We start from the raw sequence: 21,591 nt of genomic DNA on the forward strand, positions 1-21,591 counted from the left end.
GCCAAAAATCGGGCCGACAAGTCGCACCGTGTAAACCGGCCTTAAGAGTTAAGACCATAGATATCAACAATGTTAGTTAATGACGACGAAATATGTGCTGTGGCCTCAGGCAACAAATTGCAGTTACCATCGCCAAGTAGATACACTGGGGCTCCTTATTTTCAGCGTCAATTTCTCAATTCTCTCAATTTCTCTATCAATTTCTCAAACTCGTTAAACAATTCGGTGGGAGAACCTGGCGGCCGATACCAGGTGCCAACCACGAATCCTGTACTTCGAGGCATCCTGATTTCAACGAATAAACACTCCAAATTATCGATATTTAGATCACCTCGTAATCGGAAATTAAGATTTGTGTGCAGGTAGATACAAACACCACCCCCTTTCGTTCCATTAACTCCGCGATCTCTTCTGTCTACTTCAAAGTCAGGTACTAAATAAATTTCGTTATCATGAATATCTACTTTAGAACAGGATATGAAGACTCGAAGTTCATCAATATGGGACGGCAGACTATTTATATTTAGGGAAGCAATAACCAAACCTTGCCCAAAAACACTAGTTTAATTAAACTTACCCAGTTGTCGCTCGTGCTGGCATCAGGCAAATCGGATTTACTTCGCCATGGTGAAAATGCCTTCAAGAAGGTTATTTCAGAAATTATATTATTACGATTTACATTTGCGCACACGTAGCTAAACGAAAGCGAAACGAACCAAGAATAGGAACTAGGCATGTTTTCGCTGTGTCGTCGGGATATTCCGCGTGTCGCAATATCGACGGAGGCTCATTGTGACACGCGTGCACTGACACGCGATGTAAAATAACTGAAGAACAGGAAGTTGAGGTACAAAATAATTTGTTCGAATCGAAGAGGGTAGGAAGAGGCCATAGAAATGAAAGACTGATCGATGGAAAAGATCTGTTCCAAACCACTGTAACCAACCAATATTGCCTTCGTTTATGATCTCCTCATTTATAGTTTTCGAGCCGTAAATTTACGTAATTTTACAATATGGCCAATCAAAGTTTTTCCTTACCCACTCGTCCCCTGAGATACAGAGCCTGACATCGACACGCCTAGTTATGATAATTTGTGGTTAAAGGTTCGTCCTTTATCACAGTTTTGTAGCAAAAAATCTTGTCAGATTGAAGTCGACTCCTTCATTGAAAGGTGTGTTTCAAAGGTGGGAAACAGGCAGCAATCATTAGGTAAGACTTTTTGACAAATTACAACTAAAGCTTTTATAGTTTTTGGTAACTTGAACTAGGACTATGCATTTTACCTCTCTTTTCTCAAAGCATGACACTCTTAATTTTTAATTATTTATTTATTTTTATTTATTTTACATTTACATTGTATTACAAGATTTGAAGACGACGATGCTATTTGTGTAATTAAATATCAGGTTACAAGAATAAATGGAGAGGGCAAGATATAGTTAAACTAATTACATGCCCTTTGATTAAATTACAGTTGTATTTAGGTTAAAAGAGAAAAAAAAAAGAAGAATGAACTCTATAACTATGAAAAACTATGAAAAATATATAAAGAGAGGAAAAAGAGAAAGCACAGACACACACAAATATATAGATATATAAGATATATATGATAACATTGGAGAGTCGGCGTGGCGATTATTAATACTGAGCAAGATAATAGTTGAAAAGTGCTCTTTTGAACGATGTTTTAGTTGTCTTTTCATATATAGATAAGGGAATATCATTCCAATAATAACATCCTATAACTGTTGGGAAAGAATTTTCTTATATCTATTTTAAAGCTACTAGGATTTAGGTGTTGCAGGGATGCACTTCTTATATCATAATTATAATGCTGAGATACCAAGGCCAACGTGAAATTAGATGGCTTTTTATCTACTAAGTGATCATAACTCAGTTGGCAGGTATTTAGCTTACAATGTCAGGGAGCTTAATTAGGCCAAGGTTTACATAATGAGGCGTAATATGATCTCGAAGTGAAACATTATTAATAACTCTTACAGCTTGGTTTTGCAGCTTTACCAATTGTGATACTGGAGCTTCGTAATTATTACCCAACAGAATGCAGCCGTAGTTTAAATAGGGGTAGACAAGTGCGTAGTAGATACTTATCAAAGACTGCTTTGTTACATGTAGTTTCAGTTTTGCGATGATATTTACACTTTTGCTGATTTTACTACTGATATGGTCAATGTGATCATGCCAAGACAAAAAGCAATCAATAACTAATCCTAAGTATTTAATGTTGCACGACTCCTCAAGATATTGGTCGGCAATTTTTAGAGGAGGGTGTAAGTTAGAATTAACTTTTTGTCTCGGTTGGAAAATCAGGTATTTTGTTTTACTTAAATTCAGAGTTAAGCTGTTAGAACAAAGCCATTCATAAATTGTTGGCAATTCAGATATTATTAACTGTAGCAATAAATCATTGTAGGTCCTTACCAGCCACAGTCAGCGAAGTATCATCGTCAAATAGTCTCATGGAAAATTAGTTAGTTGCATTAATGATATTATTTATATAAACTAGAGAAAGAACCGGACCTAAGATCGACCCTTGGGGTACTCCTGAGTTTATTTCCAGGAAGTCAGATTCAACGCCATTAACAAACACTTTTTGCTTCCTTTTGTTTAGGTAAGATCTAAACCACTTGTTTTCAATGTCTCGTATGCCATAAACGTCAAGTTTTGACAATAGGATAGAACAAACAGTCGAGCAAATGAGCCAGTCGAACAAATGAGCTGGTCGCATACATGACAGCATGTAATTGCTCTGGCAGGAAGTTTTTTCATTCTGTTATATATAGTCCAGAGTGATCATGCGAATTGTAGTTTTCTGAAAAAGAATTTTATTCGTTTTAAAGGCTAGTAATATCAAAAGCTCTTTCAGTTGAATGATGCCTTCGATCGAGGAGAGTTTTAGAACGGGCGTTCCTCTAGATTCACTGCGAAATTCCAGGGTGTTTGAAACCGCATATCATGTAAACCGTAGCAAGAATTGCCTAAAAGTATATAGTGCATGATTCGTGACTGTCATCGGCGCTGGAAAGTGTTTGAAGAAGGATTGCTTCGATTAGGAGTTCTTTGTTAGTCTGTGGAGTCTGTTTGTTAGTTCTTTCTTTGTTATACAATGAGATATCTATCTACAATCAATTATGCGCTGTGTTCGTTAATTATGACTTATCGTCACAAACTAAGGGGATGCATCCCAAGATTTCACCGCATAGGGAACGCAACTATCCTGAAATCGTTTGGTGCGGCACTTGAGAAGGGGAAATATCTCGGGTTTCTTAATGAAGACGGACATTCAACTAGGGAAGGCAGGACGTCGTGAAACTTACGTTGTCGAATCATCGATTTTTAAAACCGGCGGAACAGTTCAACTCTTCTCTCGTGAAGGGATGGAAGACCTAATTCCGAGAGTCTGTCGTTATAACACAGAGAAGGCAGGGTCCGAACTTGCGCCTTCCTGGTCGCCAATGCGACTAAAAATTGACTACTGGTGACCAGAATTTCACAGTTGGTCGCCAGTGGGCGACCTACTATTAACTTCAGAGCCGTTTTCCAACAAGTGTCTTACTTTTTATCCTGCCGATGTTTTTGAAATAAAAATGAAAGGAGTTTTCCCATTAACTACCTCCATAGGTCTCCATAACGTCGCAATTCGTCGCAAGCCGCCACGTTTTTTTGTGGTTTCTCATAAAATACGTATTGCGGGCGAAAAAACTGCGACTCAGTAGAGAGATTTGAGGGACTGGGGCGAGGAATGTAGCACAGTAATAACATGGCGGCTCGTGTGCGACAGAACGTGACTGGTGTTTCCGTGGCTACAATTTTCAACAAATGGGCAGATGGACTTCTTCATTACATTCCAGGTCGGGCATTTTCTCTCCAAAATGCTTGAGACATACACAAGACCGCGCGGTCGTTGCTTTCTAGTCTCCATAAAGAAGTTCAAAACGTGCATTTTCAGGAGAAAATTTTTGGCGACCACAATTTGCCATCTGGCGACTGAAAATTTTTATCCAGTCGCCAGTTTTTACTTTTAACACGCACGGGTGGCTCAGTTGGTTGAGTACGAGCTGTCACGCGGGAGGTCGTGAGTTCAACTCCGGCCGGACCCAACACTCAGGGTCTTTAAATAACTGAGGAGAAAGTGCTGCCTTTGTAATTACATCTGCAAAAGGCTAGACTCTGTAGTCTTCTCGGATAAGGACGATAAGCCGGAGGTCCCGTCTCACAACCCTCCAACGTTCATGATCCTGTGGGACGTAAAAGAACCCGCACACTCGTCGCAAAGAGTAGGGCATGTTGTTCCCGGTGTTGTGGTCTGTCTTCTGTGATGTATCATGGTTGGGAGGGTAAATACAGATCTCCATTTAAACCAGCTACGCTGAACTGGAATTTCTGTATAAAAAAATGTGTATAAATAGTTGTCGCCCATATAAAAAAGTTAAGTCTTCTGTGATGTATCATGGTTGGGAGGGTAAATACAGATCTCCCTTTAAACCAACTACGCTGAACTGGAATTTCTGTATAAAAATGTGTATAAATAGTTGTCGCCCATATAAAAAAGTTAATTTCGGACCCTGGAAGGTAACATGATCTTGATTGCACGGCGCTGGATTTGTTCAAGGTCATCTCGTAGCGATGACGTTAGCGACGAATGCCACACAGGGCACGCATATTCAAGGACGGGCCACACGAAGCACACGTAGACAGATCTTAAGTCCTTGGCAGAAACGCTACTTCGTTTTAGTGTTCTTAAAGCGTACAGCCGCTTACTAGCCTTCGAGCAAACTGAATCGACATGAAGATCCCACTTAAGATCGCGCTTGATAAGGACTCCAAGTAGCTTGACTGACTGGGCAGACTCAAGTTGTTGATTGTTAACAACGAGGGGGTCGAGGGAGACTTGACTCTTTGCAAAGCAGATAGTGAGCTCCTTGGTCCATCTTTGTGTTGAGTGACATGTTGTTGGTACTGTCCATTGGTTTATTTGATCCACCTCTTTCTGCAGAGTAGACGTAGCAAATGCGGGAGTGACAACCTCGAAGACGGTGCAATCGTCAATATACTTATAAATAGGAAGGGAGGTAGACAAGTCGTTAATCATGACCAGGAAGAACAGGGGGCCAAGCTTGGTCCCCTGTGGTACCCCGGCATTGATAGACACGCTGGGACCGGTCTTGAAGAAATCTCGCACACCAGTTCAATACGATAGACGGAACATTTAAGCTTATAAATCAAGATGTTGTGATCGATTCGATTAAATGCCTTAGAAAGGCCAATCAGGCAAGATCTAACAACCGCGTTGGGGGTCTCAGCTGCTTGCAGCCACTCGTGGATAAAACGTACCAAGGCGTGGGAGGTGGGCGAATCTTTGATCCCGCCGAACTGATGGGAGTCGATATGAGGCATCACAATAGGGCACAGCCATGAGAGCACAAACCCTTCCAATACTTTGCTGAGCACAGGAGTGAGTGAGATTGGAGTGGTAGCTGTTACTGATTTTAGAATCATCATTGAAGACGAAGAAACAAAAGTAAACACTAAATTGATAACTAAATTATAAGTAATAAGCCATTCTCAGTGTGTAAGCGAAGGTTTGAAAAGGTCGGAAAATCACTAGCTCTTATTGAAACAGTGCATCATACATTCCGGATTGTAGAGCATTATCTATAGTACGCTTATCGCGAATGGTAACTCAAGTTGTAGGGATAATAATTAGCCTCTCTACCATGAAAATATTGCTATATTTTTTCAATGGGTACCTTTCCCTTTTCTTAAGGACGGTGCCTACTATTGCTATTGCGCATACCTTTTGCGCATCTCAAGATACTCGGATTTCCTATGGGTGGTGCTTATTTAGACAGGGATATTTTTGCGCGGTTCAAAACCATGCGGAGAAAGCAGAACTTAGCAAGTGCTCTTTGTATCCAAAATGAAAACTGGGGGTAACCATGCACTTTTCAGAGATAATTTAAGCTTTAATTTGGAAAATCTTGAATGCCATACATTGCTTTGTATTTTAAAGCTTTTTACAAATATCTTTGACTAATTATCTTCGAAAAATGCGTGGTTGCCCCCAATTTTCATTTTGGATTTCAATAACACTTGTTAAGATCTGCTTTTCCCGCATATTCAGTAAACCGCGCAAAAATACCTATGACTGAATTAGTAGGCACCGTCCATGCGACATATCATTGCAAATTTGTGTGCCGATGAATCATGATAAAACTAATTCGTAGTTTCCGATATTTTTAACTAAAATATTCTTGAAAAATAATTTGTTTCAATTGGATGATTAGCTTTTTTTCTTGGTATTATTTGTTTTTATTTTTACATAAAATGATTAAGCACTTATTGGTATCTCTTCGACTTGCTTTATTAGCATGAATAAGGTCTACTAAGACAATTCCCGAATAGTTCTCTATGAAAATTCTTGTACCAATAATAAAATTTTCTGTAAAATAAGGTAACGTAAATTGCCAAGACCATTAACGTAAATTACCTTTAAACTTCTTTTAAGGATGCCCATTAAGATGATCTGAAACGACAAACAGCGTAAGGCTCGAAACACATCTTTAAACGAATCGAAGAAAATCATTAAACTTGTCCTGCAAATTAACATTTCTGCGAAAGGTAACGCAAATTTCAAGTATGTCATCAAGTTCAATCTTGAGCCATCTAAACATTGTTTAAGGCTTGCTGGAACCTTTCTTCTATTCGGCTACATCGTTGCATTAGACAGCTGATACGTTTTGCGGGTGGCTTAGTTTTCTTTGATTGAATTACAAATAACGCCTTGCGTAATTTCCGTAACCGTAAATGAAATAATAAAGTCTTGATGTTGTTTCGAAAAGAGAATGGATTTGGAGTAAGTTATCATTGTCAGTAAACTGCACAATAAAACCTCTCGATCGAATGCTACCTGCAGGCTGCTTTGACTCTCAACGCTGAGGAGTTGGAGTAAAATTAGTGGTAACGTAATTCATTTCAGAAAAAGTATAAAAAGGATCACCTTGCCTGATGATGAATAGACTTTTAGCCGCTATTTTCATATATTGGTCTGATATAAAAAATAATTTAAATAATCGACTTTAGAAAAACATGTTAATCACTGTAAAAAAAACAGAACTCTGTTTTTTTTTATTACATTCTGAGTTTCTGGTAACATAAAATTACCGTTACTATGAGAGTTATAAGTTTGTACCTCAGATAAAAAAGAAATAGGCACGCAATGCGTACATGTGGTAGTGCAGTAACGTACACAGCGCTTTATTCCATAATTGTCAATTGAGCTGCGTTTTGTTTTCTAGGAGATTCAAGGTTTGTCTTTGAGTAATATGTAGCTCTAATTGTACACGGTATTGTTTTGGTACCGTAAATCACAGAAGTGCGATGGTAGATGTCTTAGGTGAATAGCCTGGCCCTGAGAATACGTGTGGTTACTAGTAAATTACTAAACTCAGAAAGATTGAAGAAAATAAAAGGGAATCGAGATACATTGGCTTCAAGGGTGACATGTTAATCATTTTCAAGTTCCCTTGCAACTTCTTTGCACCTCAATTTTAAGCGTTTCTGAGCTTTTGACTCCTTTCCAAGACAAATTTCAGTGAAGTTTAGCGCTGCCGAGCGCAGTTATTATCTGGATGGGCGTGTCAGAAACCTAGCACCGAAAATTCTATTTTAACGCTCAAAGATGCGAACTAAGCAAGGTACAGATTTTGTTAGACTGCTTTATCCAAAACAAATATTGATGAAAAAGTAAGTTAATGTTGATACACTGTTTTTAGGAAGAGCAAAAGTAAGTTTTCAGGAAGTGTCGATCAAGAATGAAGTATAATTTTTGTCATCAGCAACAACATTTGCGACAAGCAAACATCATAAATCTTCAACCGCGAATATACAACATTACCATCGGCGAAAAGGATTTTGGGAGATTTTTGCTACTTTCAATTTTTTTTATCTTTTAAGCGTTATACCGTTTGAAAGAAATGTGCGAATTCAGCATAAATATCAAAATCTCTTAACTCTTGAGGTTGACCACTGTTTCTGCAAAGTCAAAAATTTGCTCTCATAGAGGAGGTTATTTATCACTGCGTAATTCCATCGTTTCGGCAGAAGTAGCTGCTTTAGTATGCATCAGTGTCACAAATTCTTGCCGATTTTGGCTCTCGTTTTGTTGAAACTCAAGCACGCTTCCAACAGATATGTTCCATTTATGTTCGTGAGTTATGCACGCGCTGCGGGCCTATTGTCACTACGGACTTACACTCTTACACTCTTACAACCCGGTGACATAGTGTGTACTGCACTTACTCCCACAAAAGTTTCCGACATCTCAATAGCTCGCTACGAGTTTCAAGATTTAAGTTTAAGTGTTAACTTTGATGAAAAAATGAAAGTTGGCTAGTGCAACGGCGAAATGTAATAAAATTTGAATTTTTAGTTTCAATTTTGAGCTGTGCGACACATCATTTTTGCAAGTAGTCTTGATTACCACTTGATCGGTCACATATATATTTTAACACAACAGACAATTGGAACTTTTTAATTTAGTATCATTAATTAAATGAAAGCTTAAAAAGATACCACAGAAGAACAGGTTCGTTGTCTATTAGCTTTATAATGCATATTTTTAAGTATGCGACACCAATTGCACCCAGCCTTTACTGGGAGAACCATTATAGCTGAAATAGGGGAAACATGATAATATTGAAACCACCAGAACGAAAGCGGTTTGCAAAATGTATAAGTACAGGCTTGGTTGATTTTGCACTACCTCTCCCAGTTTTCACCCCTCGTCCCAGATCTTCCGACTTCCACCCGTCCGAAATGCAAATTACCGCCGCGAGCAGACTACCTCTCTCAAGTATTGGCTAAAGATAACCTTGGCTTGCTAGCGATAAACTTAATAACATTATTTATATTTTTTGTAGATTTAAGATGAAGCCGTCAGCAGCGATTGTCTTTCTATCTCTTATGGTGCAGACTGGATGGGCGGCACAGTGTAACGTCAATGTTGGCCCTCCTGGGATTACAGCTTGCGTAAATATACCAGGATATATCCGCAAGCAATGGGCAACATGTCTAACTAATACTTACATCCAGCAAAAAAGTGGCCACAAGCACAGGTGTACTCTCACTTATGTAAAGTATTGCTGGTACCAGTGCATGGTCGAAGTGCATAGCCAGAACTATGGCTCCGTTACCCGTGATTGTTCCTGCAATGAAACTTCCAATCAACGTCCTAGCCCCTCTTTGATCCTGCCATCATTTTGCTACAGTCCGTCGGGAAATTCATGTGCCTGGTACCACGACTGTTTGGAAAAGAAATACTCTTGCGAAGATTTGACCAATGCTTACGCCATCAGATACGCTGAAAAGTTTTGCAGTTTGTACAACGAGACTTCTCCCTTGCTTAGTCAAAAGGGAAGACAATGGATGGATAGTGTTCGCAAGTGCCTACTAGTTTCCTTAGTAACTTTGCTTCGCCCTTGGGTGAGCAACCTAACTTGTCAGGAAATGCGAAGAAACGCATTTGACACTCATGTACCGTGCTATCTAAATCCTGACAGGAACACCTCATCCATCTGTGATCTTGACTGTTCAGATTTTATAAAAATCTTCCTGACTATCAAGGGATCTTTTCCAAAGTTAGACACCGCCTGGGAATCAATGAAAGGCATGTGGAACATCGAAAACCGCTGCAGTAAATTTAGTCGAATTTCCAAGTGTCTTCGGAAAGGCAAAGGGTCACTGATCAATCACGGTATCAAAATATACAGAATAACCATCACAAGAGTTAATCAATCCGCTGTGGAACCAAAAGGACAAACAGTGCCGCTTTCGGATGCAGAGGAACGTAGCCGGTTTGCAGATTCACTTGGCGCAGCCATTGCAAGGAGCTTGAAGTGGAACGCGGACGTGATGGACTGGCTTGCCTATCCCGACGAGAACAGCGTTACAAACATTTTCATCGTCTTAGCCGACAAAAAATCTCTAGCTTTGACCAACGACTCCGCCACTTCTATTGATTTCAATCACATTGCTGCCCAGTTTTCTACAGCCATTGAAGAAGGAAAACTGCCGTCGGAGATGGATGGATATCATGTCAGGGTGCGGATCTTGTCATCTTGCTCTGATAAATCCTGTAGTGATTCGCAGACACTCGCGGAATCAAGTAAGGTTCCTAAATGGTACCAAATCAAGAATGATATAAATGATAGGAATGATAATGATAGCAATGATAGGCATGAAAGGAATTATAGGAATGTGGCTGCTTCGACTACCCCTAATACCGGCTTCATTGTTGTCCTGGCTATGTTTCTGAACAAATGCTTTTGACTTTAGACAACCGGCAAACATGATGGTCTTTATTGCCAAAGTTGCACATTAGCTGTAAAACGGCTCGTAGATTACCACGGTTAGGCCTAAAGTCTAGAAAAAAAACAAACTGAATAACCGTTTGACCTTAAAAGGGTTATAAATATCTTGTAATAATAACGTTTTTCCATTGGCAATCACAGTGAAAATTTAGTTAACGATTTATGTTTTTGTTAACCTCAGCAGTTGTGCAGACTGGATGGGCGGCACAGTGTAATGTCAATGTTGGCCCTCCTGGGATTACAGGTTGCATTAAATTACCAGGATATTTCCGCAAGCAATGGGCAACATGTCTAACTAATACTTACATCCAGCAAAAAAGTGGCCACAAGCACAGGTGTACTCTCACTTATGTAAAGTATTGCTGGTACCAGTGCATGGTCGAAGTGCATAGACAGAACTATGGCTCCGTTACCCGTGATTGTTCCTGCAATGAACCTTCCAATCAACGTCCTAGCCCCTCTTTGATCCTGCCATCATTTTGCTACAGTCCGTCGGGAAATTCATGTGCCTGGTACCACGACTGTTTGGAAAAGAAATACTCTTGCGAAGATTTGACCAATGCTTACGCCATCAGATACGCTGAAAAGTTTTGCAGTTTGTACAACGAGACTTCTTCCTTGCTTAGTCAAAAGGGAAGACAATGGATGGATAGTGTTCGCAAGTGCCTACTAGTTTCCTTAGTACCTTTGCTTCGCCCTTGGGTGAGCAACCTAACTTGTCAGGAAATGCGAAGAAACGCATTTGACACTCATGTACCGTGCTATCTAAATCCTGACAGGAACACCTTATCCATCTGTGATCTTGACTGTTCAGATTTTATAAAAATCTTCCTGACTATCAAAGGATCTTTTCCAAAGTTAGACACCGCCTGGGAATCAATGAAAGGCATGTGGAACATCGAAAACCGCTGCAGTAAATTTAGTCGAATTTTCAAGTGTCTCCGGAAAGGCAAAGGGTCACTGATCAATCACGGTATCAAAATATACAGAATAACCATCACAAGAGTTAATCAATCCGCTGTGGAACCAAAAGGACAAACAGTGCCGCTTTCGGATGCAGAGGAACGTAGCCGGTTTGCAGATTCACTTGGCGCAGCCATTGCAAGGAGCTTGAAGTGGAACGCGGACGTGATGGACTGGCTTGCCTATCCCGACGAGAACAGCGTTACAAACATTTTCATCGTCTTAGCCGACAAAAAATCTCTAGCTTTGACCAACGACTCCGCCACTTCTATTGATTTCAATCACATTGCTGCCCAGTTTTCTACAGCCATTGAAGAAGGAAAACTGCCGTCGGAGATGGATGGATATCATGTCAGGGTGCGGATCTTGTCATCTTGCTCTGATAAATCCTGCAGTGATTCGCAGACACTCGCGGAATCAAGTAAGGTTCCTAAATGGTACCAAATCAAGAATGATATAAATGATAGGAATGATAATGATAGCAATGATAGGCATGAAAGGAATTATAGGAATGTGGCTGCTTCGACTACCCCTAATACCGGCTTCATTGTTGTCCTGGCTATGTTTCTGAACAAATGCTTTTGATTTTAGACAACCGGCAAACATGATGGTCTTTATTGCCAAAGTTGCACATTAGCTGTAAAACGGCTCGTAGATTACCACGGTTAGGCCTAAAGTCTAGAAAAAAAACAAACTGAATAACCGTTTGACCTTAAAAGGGTTATAAATATCTTATAATAATAACGTTTTTCCATTGGCAATCACAGTGAAAATTTAGTTAACGCTTTATGTTTTTGTTAACCTCAGCAGTTGTGCAGACTGGATGGGCGGCACAGTGTAATGTCAATGTTGGCCCTCCTGGGATTACAGGTTGCATTAAATTACCAGGATATTTCCGCAAGCAATGGGCAACATGTCTAACTAATACTTACATCCAGCAAAAAAGTGGCCACAAGCACGACTGTGGTCTCACTTATGTAAAGTATTGCTGGTACCAGTGCATGGTCGAAGTGCATAGCCGGAACTATGGCTTCGTTACCAATGATTGTTCCTGCAGTGAAACTTCCAATCTACGTCCTAGCCCCTCTTTGATCATGCCATCATTTTGCTACAGTCCGTCGGGAAATTCATGTGCCTGGTACCTCGACTGTTTGGAAAAGAAATACTCTTGCGAAGATTTGACCAATGCTTACGCCATCAGATACGCTGAAAGGTTTTGCAGTTTGTACAACGAGACTTCTCCCTTGCTTAGTCAAAAGGGAAGACAATGGATGGATAGTGTTCGCAAGTGCCTACTAGTTTCCTTAGTACCTTTGCTTCGCCCTTGGGTGAGCAACCCAACTTGTCAGGAAATACGAAGAAACGCATTTGACACTCATGCACCGTGCTATCTGAATCCTGACAGGAACATCTCATCCATCTGTGATCTTGACTGTTCAGATTTTATAAAAATCTTCCTGACTATCAAGGGATCTTTTCCAAAGTTAGACACCGCCTGGGAATCAATGAAAGGCATGTGGAACATCGAAAACCGTTGCAGTAATTTTAGTCGAATTTCCAAGTGTCTCCGGGAAGGCGAAGGGTCACTGATCAATCACGGTATCAAAATATACAGAATAACCATCACAAGAGTTAAACAGTCCGCTGTGGAACCAAAAAGACGAACAGTGCCGCTTTTGGATGAAGAGGAACGTAGCCGGTTTGCAGATTCACTTGGCGCAGCCATTGCAAGAAGCTTGAAGTGGAACGCGGACGTGATGGACTGGCTTGCCTATCCCGACGAGAACAGCGTTACAAACATTTTCATCGTCTTAGCCGACAAAAAATCTCTAGCTTTGACCAACGACTCCGCCACTTCTATTGATTTCAATCACATTGCTGCCCAGTTTTCTACAGCCATTGAAGAAGGAAAACTGCCGTCGGAGATGGATGGATATCATGTCTGGGTGCGGATCTTGTCATCTTGCTCTGATAAATCCTGCAGTGATTCGCAGACACTCGCGGAATCAAGTAAGGTTCCTAAATGGTACCAAATCAAGAATGATATAAATGATAGGAATGATAATGATAGCAATGATAGGAATGACAGGAATTATAGGAATTATAGGAATGTGGCTGCTTCGACTACCCCTAAAATCGGCTTCATTGTTGTCCTGGCTATGTTTCTGAACAAATGCTTTTGATCTTAGACAACCGGCGAACATGAGATTCTTTAATGACAAGGTTGTACATTAGCTGTAAAACGGCTCGTAGATTACCACGGTTAGGCCTAAAGTCTAAAAAAAAACAAACTGAATAAACGTTTGATGTTAAAAGGGTTATAAATATCTTATAAGAATAACGTTTTTCCATTGGCAATCACAGTGAAAATTCAGTTAACGATTAAAGTTTGTTAATCTCAGAAATAGAAAATATTGACGTACCAACGTACATCCCGCAACTGAGACCTTATTGGGACCATTATACATCCACTGAAGAGAAAATGAGGGAGAGAGAGAAGGAGTGTATGAGCTTTGGCCGGGATATGTGAATTTTGCAATAGTTATTTTTAGATCGGAAGTCTGTTTCCCGAGACGTCCGTTAGTATTAAGCATGACTTCACACGAACTTATCTGACATTGTGTAATTTCGACTGTTGGATATTCAGTATGGATTTCGGGGTCGTATTCTCCATCCATGCAACCAGCCATTAGACAATTCCAATCTTCCACTTCGGGGTTTGGGGCAAGATATACCAATTTCGTTGCTTCTGAAACTCGTTTTCGTTAACAAAGTGTAATTTCACTTGGGACGTCATTTTGATTTTTTTTGGCTTTGTGGAAGTCTCGTGGAACAAACTTCCGTTTTCTTCACATCTAGAAATAACTGAACGGGAAATGAATATTCTCCGGAAAGAACAATAGGGGTCACCGAGCATTCAAGAGAGTAAAATCGCTGCGAAGTTCTCAAAGCGATGGTATATTCACACTTTCACGTCATTGCATGACATTTCCGAGAAGACCTGGGTCCACATATCCCAAGGGCTGGCCGACTCCCTCTCAGTCTCCCTAATTTTCCCTTGATCCACTGTAATGTAACTTGTAGCAATATTTCGTTATTTGAATTCAAACTAGAAGGGGCTAGGTGGTGATGAAATAGTCTTCCCCTGGCAGGCTCAACCTTCATGTTTTCTTTTCCGCTCTATCCAACCTCGTTCCCAGGGCTTTTCACCGCCGAGAGCATAGGCAAAAGCCCTGGGAACGAGGTTAACTTCTACTCTCCCTTTCGCTCCTGGATCGCTCTTTCCCACTGAACATGCTTTCCAAGGGCGGCTTATGACATTGCCACAATGTTACACATTAATTAAAGCATGGATTAATTTTAAGGGCTACTAGCATTGTGCAATTGAGTCTTTTCCTGAGAGAAATGATGCGTTGAATTCGGTCCTCGCTAAGAAATTGTAACTGAATTTATTAGTCATAATTCATAATAGCTGGCAATAAAATTTGAAAATGCGTGTCTTGAGTTGAGTTGGCAGGCACAGTTCGCTTGAGTATCATTACACACTCTGTACATAACCTTCATGTCTACGATCTTTAGTCGGGAACGGCGAAATTTTGCAAAGAGCAAAGGTAAAGTGTAAGTCAAATGAATTAAAAAAGAACAAAAACAAAAAAAGACAACAAGAGAAACTTGCAAGAGGTAAAACAGCATATAGAGACGTTCATCAGAAATACTACAATGAGTGGCAAAGGTCTTGGGACACTTACCCTTTTAAGTTGGTTTTCAAGTGAAGTTATATGATCCTCGCAGGTATGAACGCAATTTTAGCAATTGAGTAGAAAAACCTGAAAAATTCAGGACTTCAACGGAGTTTGTTCCCTTGACGCTCTAACCAACTGAGCTATGAAGCCACTGACATTGGGAGCTGGTCATTTGTGGGTTAAAACTCTTCCCGCGATGAATGAATCAACGAATGAAATGATATGTGAAATGAATCATATTTTGAACTGCGGATATGAAATCAAGTGATCCTCGCAGTTATGAACGCAATTTTAGCAATCACCCAAGCGAATAATGAGAGAAATACATAAAAGATGTTATGTATGAACTAGGAAATCGGAAAAAATTCCAGATGAGATTTGAACCCAGGACCCTCCGTGATCTAGTACGGATGCTCTAACCACTGAGCTAATGGAGACTGTGGTGAGAAGAAATGTGGGAAAAGAGTAACGACTGCATCACGTAGTTCACATAGTTTAATTTTAACCATATATGACTCAACTACATCGCGCAGTCACATTAAGGCATATCAGAGTTGCAACCAACCAACCACCCAAGCGAGTCATGAGAGAAATACACGAAAGATGTTTTGCATTAACTGGGAACTGCGTGATGCCGCCGGCTTGCTCAGGTCAGAGTCTACAGTAGGTCAGTGGTTAGAACATCCGTACTAGATCACGGAGGGTCGTGGGTTCAAATAACATCTTTCACGTATTTCTCTCATTACTTAATTGGGTGGTTGGTTGGTTGCTCTAGCCTGGAGCGCCCTGCATAGAATGAAGAGAATCTGGGTATCGGATATGAACCGCGGGCTCAAGGGACGCCTTTTCGTCTCTACATTCGAGTGTGTACTGACATATGGATGCGAGGCATGTGCACTGTCCGTGCAAGAAGAAAAAGCCCTTGACGGTGTATACACACTGATACTCAGAACTGGCCCTAATTGTGTCCTGGGAGGACCACATGAGAAATTCTAAGCTCTACAGCGACCTCCCAAGGTTGACTGACAAGATCAGTTAAAGGCGCACGGGCCTAACCAGACACTGTGTAAGACATCCGGAACTCGCAGCAAGTGATCATCTTATACTGTGGGAGCCAACGCACGGAGGGCGAAATCGTGGTCGAGGGCGAACAACTCTCATAGACACCGTCAAGAGATACACCGGGCTCAATAGTTGGTTGAGGATCCGGATGTGTGGCGTGCAGCGATACGAGCTTCCCGAGCGTCGGCTGACGTCCTCGATCTCGACCTCGACCGGATATGCCTTAATGTAACTGTGTGATGCAGTTAGCGAGGTGGTATCGCCGATATGCCTAAATGCGACTGCGCGATGCAGTTAAGAGTCATATATGGTTAATATTAGACTATGTGACTGCGTGATGCAGTGGTAGTCTTTTCCCACATTTCACCCTTGCTCAACACAGTCTCCAGTAGCTCAGTGGTTAGAGCTGCCGTACTAGATCAGGGAGGGTCGTGGGTTCACATCCTTTCTGGGGCTCGGAATTATTATTATTATCATCTTTTCCCAACATATCCGCAGTTCAATATATGATTTATTTCACATATCATTTCGTTCGTTACGTTGGCTTTCTTACTTAGCTTGAATAATTGCCCCCCGGCCCCTTCCCCGAACGATTTTGCCAATAGTGAACAAGCATGTCTTGGTATATTTCAACATTAAAGGGGGAGGCGACTATTTTGAAGCCCCCAGTGGAATTTTGACAGTTATTCTTAGTTTATGACTCTGAGGGGTTTCCAGGCCCATCCTGGAAGCATGCTTCCCAACTACGTTTTCTGCTGATTGTAGCTAGCCATTCTCTAATATCTGAGCGTTTGTCTGAAACAGACAAGGGCATGTACAAGAAGAGAAACTAAATATTTTAAGCAAGAGCCGATACAACGTATATTTCATTTTAGTGGTGTACTGTATTTCGACTGGCCAAACCAGCCTTCTTCAGGTACAATGAGAGTTTACATTGGATTGCTTCTATGTACATATATCAGGAGCCCATCACCCGGAGCGTGCAACTTAACTATTTTCGTGCAACGGCGTTTTCACAAGTAAGGTTATTTTTAGATTGCATTTCCCGCTAATGAGACTCCCACAGGAGCCCCATGACCAATTACAAGAAATTAAGCTGACGTCATAGGGTCACTGAATCGTAACTGCCTTTGTTTTTTGACCTAATTCGCGGGAAGGGCTAGTCTAAAAATAAACTTACTTGTGAAAACGCCGTTTCACAGACGCTGTATGGAAGTTGCACGCTCCAGGATGGGCTCCTGCATATATATAGTAAATGGATGTTGACGTAATACTGGACAAAATGTGATAAAACATGGCAGTCACAACGAATTGATGATTGTCCACGGTTGCTTGCTTCAAAACACAAGAAGAGAAGTCACCGCGCAAACGGGCCGGTTTGTTTACAGGAAGCCCTATTCGTAAGACTTCATTGTTCGAGTATTCTGTGAACAAAAATCCGTTGCCTGCGCGCAAGTCCAAACGGAGCTTGGTTTTCAACTGCTATATATGGGAAATGCTTGTATCGACAGATAGATTTCGTTACTTGTGACGTTTGCCTAGTATCATTGACGTCATAGGTCAAAGAAATATTTTGGCATTGCTTAATTAATCAATCGATCGGAGCGCAGAACTCCATTGTCTCTCTGCTGGAAAGACTCACTTGGTAAGTATAACTGAGAAGAAGCCAATCCGTTGAGTTTTAGATAACTATAATAGCATTGACTAAACATGTAGCTGGAACATTTACAGTGACGGGGATTAAAAGTATTGTTACGGGCGTTCATTAAAAAATATGTCACACCAGGTTCACGTTCGTTTTCTGCAAAATTTGGGAAACGCTCGTGAGTAACTTCAATCAAGCCAGGGTCACTTATTCGGTGCAAAGTCTTCAGAAACACAGGGTGGTTCTGGGAGGATTGTAGGTCTAATTTCTAACAACAAAACTAGTTTTAAAATCTTTACCACTATTATCTCTGGGGACGAAACCGACAGAGTCGATCGAGGGCGGATGGAATCATTGATTCGAAGTGAGAATTTGACAAATGCCTACACATTTCTATAGCTTACGGCGATCTTAGATGACTATATTTTCCTATTTATTCCTGTGGATGGTTAGAGAGGTGGATTTTTGCAGAGAATATGGATCTTGCGTAAGATGGGGTGCTGAAGTAAACTCAGATGATTATTTCAATTTAATTTACAGGGGGAATTGAAAACAAAAGTTATAAATTCTGGTTATTAACTATTCTCGGTAAAGGTGTCACGATAAAAAATTATTAAGGCATGAAGACTGTAAAGTAACTTTACTTTGCAACTGCATTGAGATGGTGTATGATGTGCACTAGATGATTAAGTAACGCCCCCAATTCTTGTGTTGGAGTCCCCAAACATTGAAACGGCGGCCATGCAGGAGCTCGATCCAATCCTCCGGGAATTGAACTATATTGTCATGCAAATTTTTCTTCTGTTTTTGTTGAAAAACATCTGTTGCTCACGTGACAGAAACCCAAGGATAGAGGTGCTTGAAACGGCCTCGTTAGGGTTAGTGGCCTCAAGAGCCCCGCGTTTAGTTAGTCGTGCAAATTCTGAGGCCGCGTAACGAGACATAAATTTGCCAGGTCTTGCGTATCTTTTCCTACCGTCCGTTTGGCCGACCCAGGAAGGAGGAAGGGCGGGGGAGGGGGAGGGGGAGCTAGCAGCGAAGCCTGGAACCGAGTCTACATGATCGCATTGAAACAGGGAAAATTCCATAAAATAAACAGGTTGTTTCATTTGTAACATGCTTTTAACAGTTAAGAGGCATAACAATTAACCCTAACCTCAGACTTCAGGCGTTTTGTTCTCAGTATGTTTCCAAGGCTGAGAGACAGTCAAATAACAAATTGATTAAACAAATTAACCAAATTTTCTATAGTTTAACAGCAAAGTTACGTGCAATGCATTGATTTCTCATGACAAATCGCAGAAACATTAGGCAGAAAGTGCCTAGCATAGTAAATTTTGGTTGCTTGTTTACATTCTGGATTTCACATGTAACGTACTTAGTGTTCCTGTTGCCGAAATAGTCTAAGAACAATAATATAATTGCTGATAAATTAATAAGTAAGTTAAATACAAAAAATAACTAATACTTAAACTGAATCAACATGAACATTGGTGAGTGGGCTAAGTTGGCTTTGAAACTATTTATAAAGGATCATGAGGTAGATAATTGCAGGTCATAGTAAGTAGTCCACGGACTATCAGTCTTTCCTTCACCTCGGTAATCTGTCCTTAGGTATGCTATCACTGTATAGCTTCTCCAACCCAAAGTGGATATTGAGTAAAATTTGATCCCCAAAACATAAAACGCCCCCTCAATCAAACGAATCCCAGTTATATGAGGTCGATATCAATGGGTCGGCCTAAGTTGTCAGTTGTCGTTTTTGGCTTTACGCTCATGCACTTCTGAAAACAGGGAAACAACGGGGTGCAAATGAACGTCGATGGAAAAACTGGGGAGCGGGGGAGAAGAGATTAATGACTAGAGATACCGCATCAGTAGACAAAGTAAAGTGCTGCCACGTGTTGAAAATTTATTTAATTGGATGACAACCGATAAAATTTGGGTCTACGTCTCCTTTATCTTACGTGTGTTGAAGGTGAGGGCAGGATAGCTGCCAAGATGATAACTTGATTGGTATTACTTAAGGTGCCAGAACTTAAAAAGCTCCACTGTTCTAATTCTCGTGGTACCTTTCCAGAAGAAAGGCCCGGTATATATGGCATAAAAGTTTTAGTTTTGATGTTAGTTTTGATGTGTTCGAGTTAGAAATGTTTTAATTTTAACTAGTAAAATTGTTTGTTTCAGACGAGTTCTGAGATGTTGTCGTTATTTTTACAACTGTTATTTGTGCAACATGGCTTTGCCGCCCAATGCAACAAAGATTCTGGCCCCTCGGGAGAGACCAGTTGTGTTCAGATACCAGAATACGAAAACCAGTTCCAGTGGACAACATGCCTCACAAATGCTTACATCCAACAAAAAAGTAATCACAAACACGAATGCCATGACCGCTCCAACACCTTTTGCTGGCATCAATGTATGCTCGAGCTTCACAACAAGGACAATGGCTCAGTGACCGATGACTGTTCCTGTAATCCCAGCTTATTCACCGATCAAACACAGGCATCTCTCCCTGCAGGATGCTACAGTCCATCTGGTAACTCTTGTGACTGGTACCGCAATTGCTTGGAAAAGACGTATCCGTGTGAAGATACCAGTAATGCATACGCTCTAAGGTATGCTGAGAAGTTCTGCAGACTGTATGGTGATCGATATTCCCTGTTCAGCGTGGACGGACAAAAATGGGTGGACGGGGTTCGCAAATGCCTTCAGGTAGCTCTTGTGCCATTGTTGAGACCTTGGAGGAATCCATCGTGCGAGGAGATACGAAAAACAGCGTTTGCCTCCCACACTCCTTGCTATTTAAATCCTGGTAAAGGCGTACCGTCTATTTGCGACCTTTCTTGCGCAGAATACTTGAAGATTTTTTGGACCATCAAAGCGTCCTTCACACATTTGGACACTGCATGGGAATCAGTGAAAGGAATGTGGAACATAGGAAAAAAATGTGGCGTCGCGAGCCAGATTCCAAAATGCTTGAACACGGGAATCGGAAAGTCAATAAAAATAACAAAACTAGGAATTGAAAAGCTTAGACAACGAAGGAAGCGTTCTTACAACCGTCTTCCGAAAGAGGATGCCCACGCTCAATTTGTAGATGGAGTCGGTTCAGCCATTGCTAAAAGCATGAGGTGGAATTCGAATGCTATGGATTGGTTTGCGCACCCTGACAACGTAACACACTTGGATGACCCAGTCGATTTTTTCATAATCATTGTCTTCGCAGACAAAAGAGCACTTGGCATTCAGAGCACATTCAACTATTCTTTCAACTTGAACCGTACCTTCAACGATATTGCCTCAGCCATAGTGGATGGAATGCCGCTTTTGAGGGTCCACGGATCCTTCGTTCGAGTCAAATCTTTTGCTTTGTGCTCTGATAAGTTTTGTGATCAATCTGATGTACTAGCAGTCAATTCAGAGAATACTTCAAATTTGGGCGATGGCACCAGAATCGGCATTGGCGTCGAGGTCCTGTTGAAAGCTCTCACAATCTCTTGGGTGCTTCACGGCTTTCTTTGAACTCGATCAACTTTAATTGCTTTTTTTACCCTTAATCTTAGTGTAACTTTTTTGGTAATATTTCTTTTCTTCCCATTTGTTTACTTAATTAGATTTCAAAACGTCAGATTTCCCAACCGCACAACTTGTGACGACCAGTATTGTTCGTTCAATTCATAAATCTTCACCGGTAAACACCATTAAAAATTGGCTTCGACGTTTTTACTTAATGACCCCCATGTTAAATTTGTTACCTATTTTTAAACTCTTTATAGGTGTC

The 21,591-nt window shown here is 40.8% G+C and overlaps 3 protein-coding genes across 3 annotated transcripts; all 3 read left to right on the plus strand.

Moving 5' to 3' along the window:
- Window positions 1-1,107: 1,107 nt before the first annotated feature.
- Window positions 1,108-11,972, plus strand: LOC138008594 (uncharacterized). Its single transcript, XM_068855918.1, has 4 exons — window positions 1,108-1,212; window positions 8,946-10,189; window positions 10,576-11,811; window positions 11,863-11,972. The coding sequence occupies exons 2-4, from the start codon at window positions 8,953-8,955 to the stop codon at window positions 11,940-11,942; spliced, it is 2,553 nt and encodes an 850-aa protein (XP_068712019.1). The 5' UTR covers window positions 1,108-1,212; window positions 8,946-8,952; the 3' UTR covers window positions 11,943-11,972.
- Window positions 11,973-12,401: 429 nt separating this feature from the next.
- On the plus strand, window positions 12,402-14,894 carry LOC138008595 (uncharacterized). Its single transcript, XM_068855919.1, has one exon. It carries the CDS (start codon window positions 12,452-12,454, stop codon window positions 13,538-13,540), a length of 1,089 nt encoding a protein of 362 aa, XP_068712020.1. The 5' UTR covers window positions 12,402-12,451; the 3' UTR covers window positions 13,541-14,894.
- A 2,844-nt stretch (window positions 14,895-17,738) lies between these two features.
- Window positions 17,739-21,586, plus strand: LOC138008597 (uncharacterized). The gene is made up of 2 exons (XM_068855920.1): window positions 17,739-17,807; window positions 19,995-21,586. Exon 2 carries the CDS (start codon window positions 20,007-20,009, stop codon window positions 21,330-21,332), a length of 1,326 nt encoding a protein of 441 aa, XP_068712021.1. The 5' UTR covers window positions 17,739-17,807; window positions 19,995-20,006; the 3' UTR covers window positions 21,333-21,586.
- Window positions 21,587-21,591: the final 5 nt, after the last annotated feature.

The sequence above is a fragment of the Montipora foliosa genome, chromosome 6 (genome assembly GCF_036669935.1).
Source record: "Montipora foliosa isolate CH-2021 chromosome 6, ASM3666993v2, whole genome shotgun sequence".
Taxonomy (NCBI): domain Eukaryota; kingdom Metazoa; phylum Cnidaria; class Anthozoa; order Scleractinia; family Acroporidae; genus Montipora; species Montipora foliosa.

What these genes read in the sequence shown, in the direction of transcription:
- LOC138008594 (XM_068855918.1), top strand. Translation starts at nt 8,953, where the DNA reads ATGAAGCCGTCAGCAGCGATTGTCTTTCTATCTCTTATGGTGCAGACT. An exon ending in GCAGACACTCGCGGAATCAA is followed by an intron (nt 10,190 to 10,575) that starts GTAAGGTTCCTA and finishes TGTTAACCTCAG; the next exon opens with CAGTTGTGCAGACTGGATGG. An exon ending in ATGGTACCAAATCAAGAATG is followed by an intron (nt 11,812 to 11,862) that starts ATATAAATGATA and finishes ATGAAAGGAATT; the next exon opens with ATAGGAATGTGGCTGCTTCG.
- LOC138008595 (XM_068855919.1), top strand. Translation starts at nt 12,452, where the DNA reads ATGCCATCATTTTGCTACAGTCCGTCGGGAAATTCATGTGCCTGGTAC.
- LOC138008597 (XM_068855920.1), top strand. Translation starts at nt 20,007, where the DNA reads ATGTTGTCGTTATTTTTACAACTGTTATTTGTGCAACATGGCTTTGCC.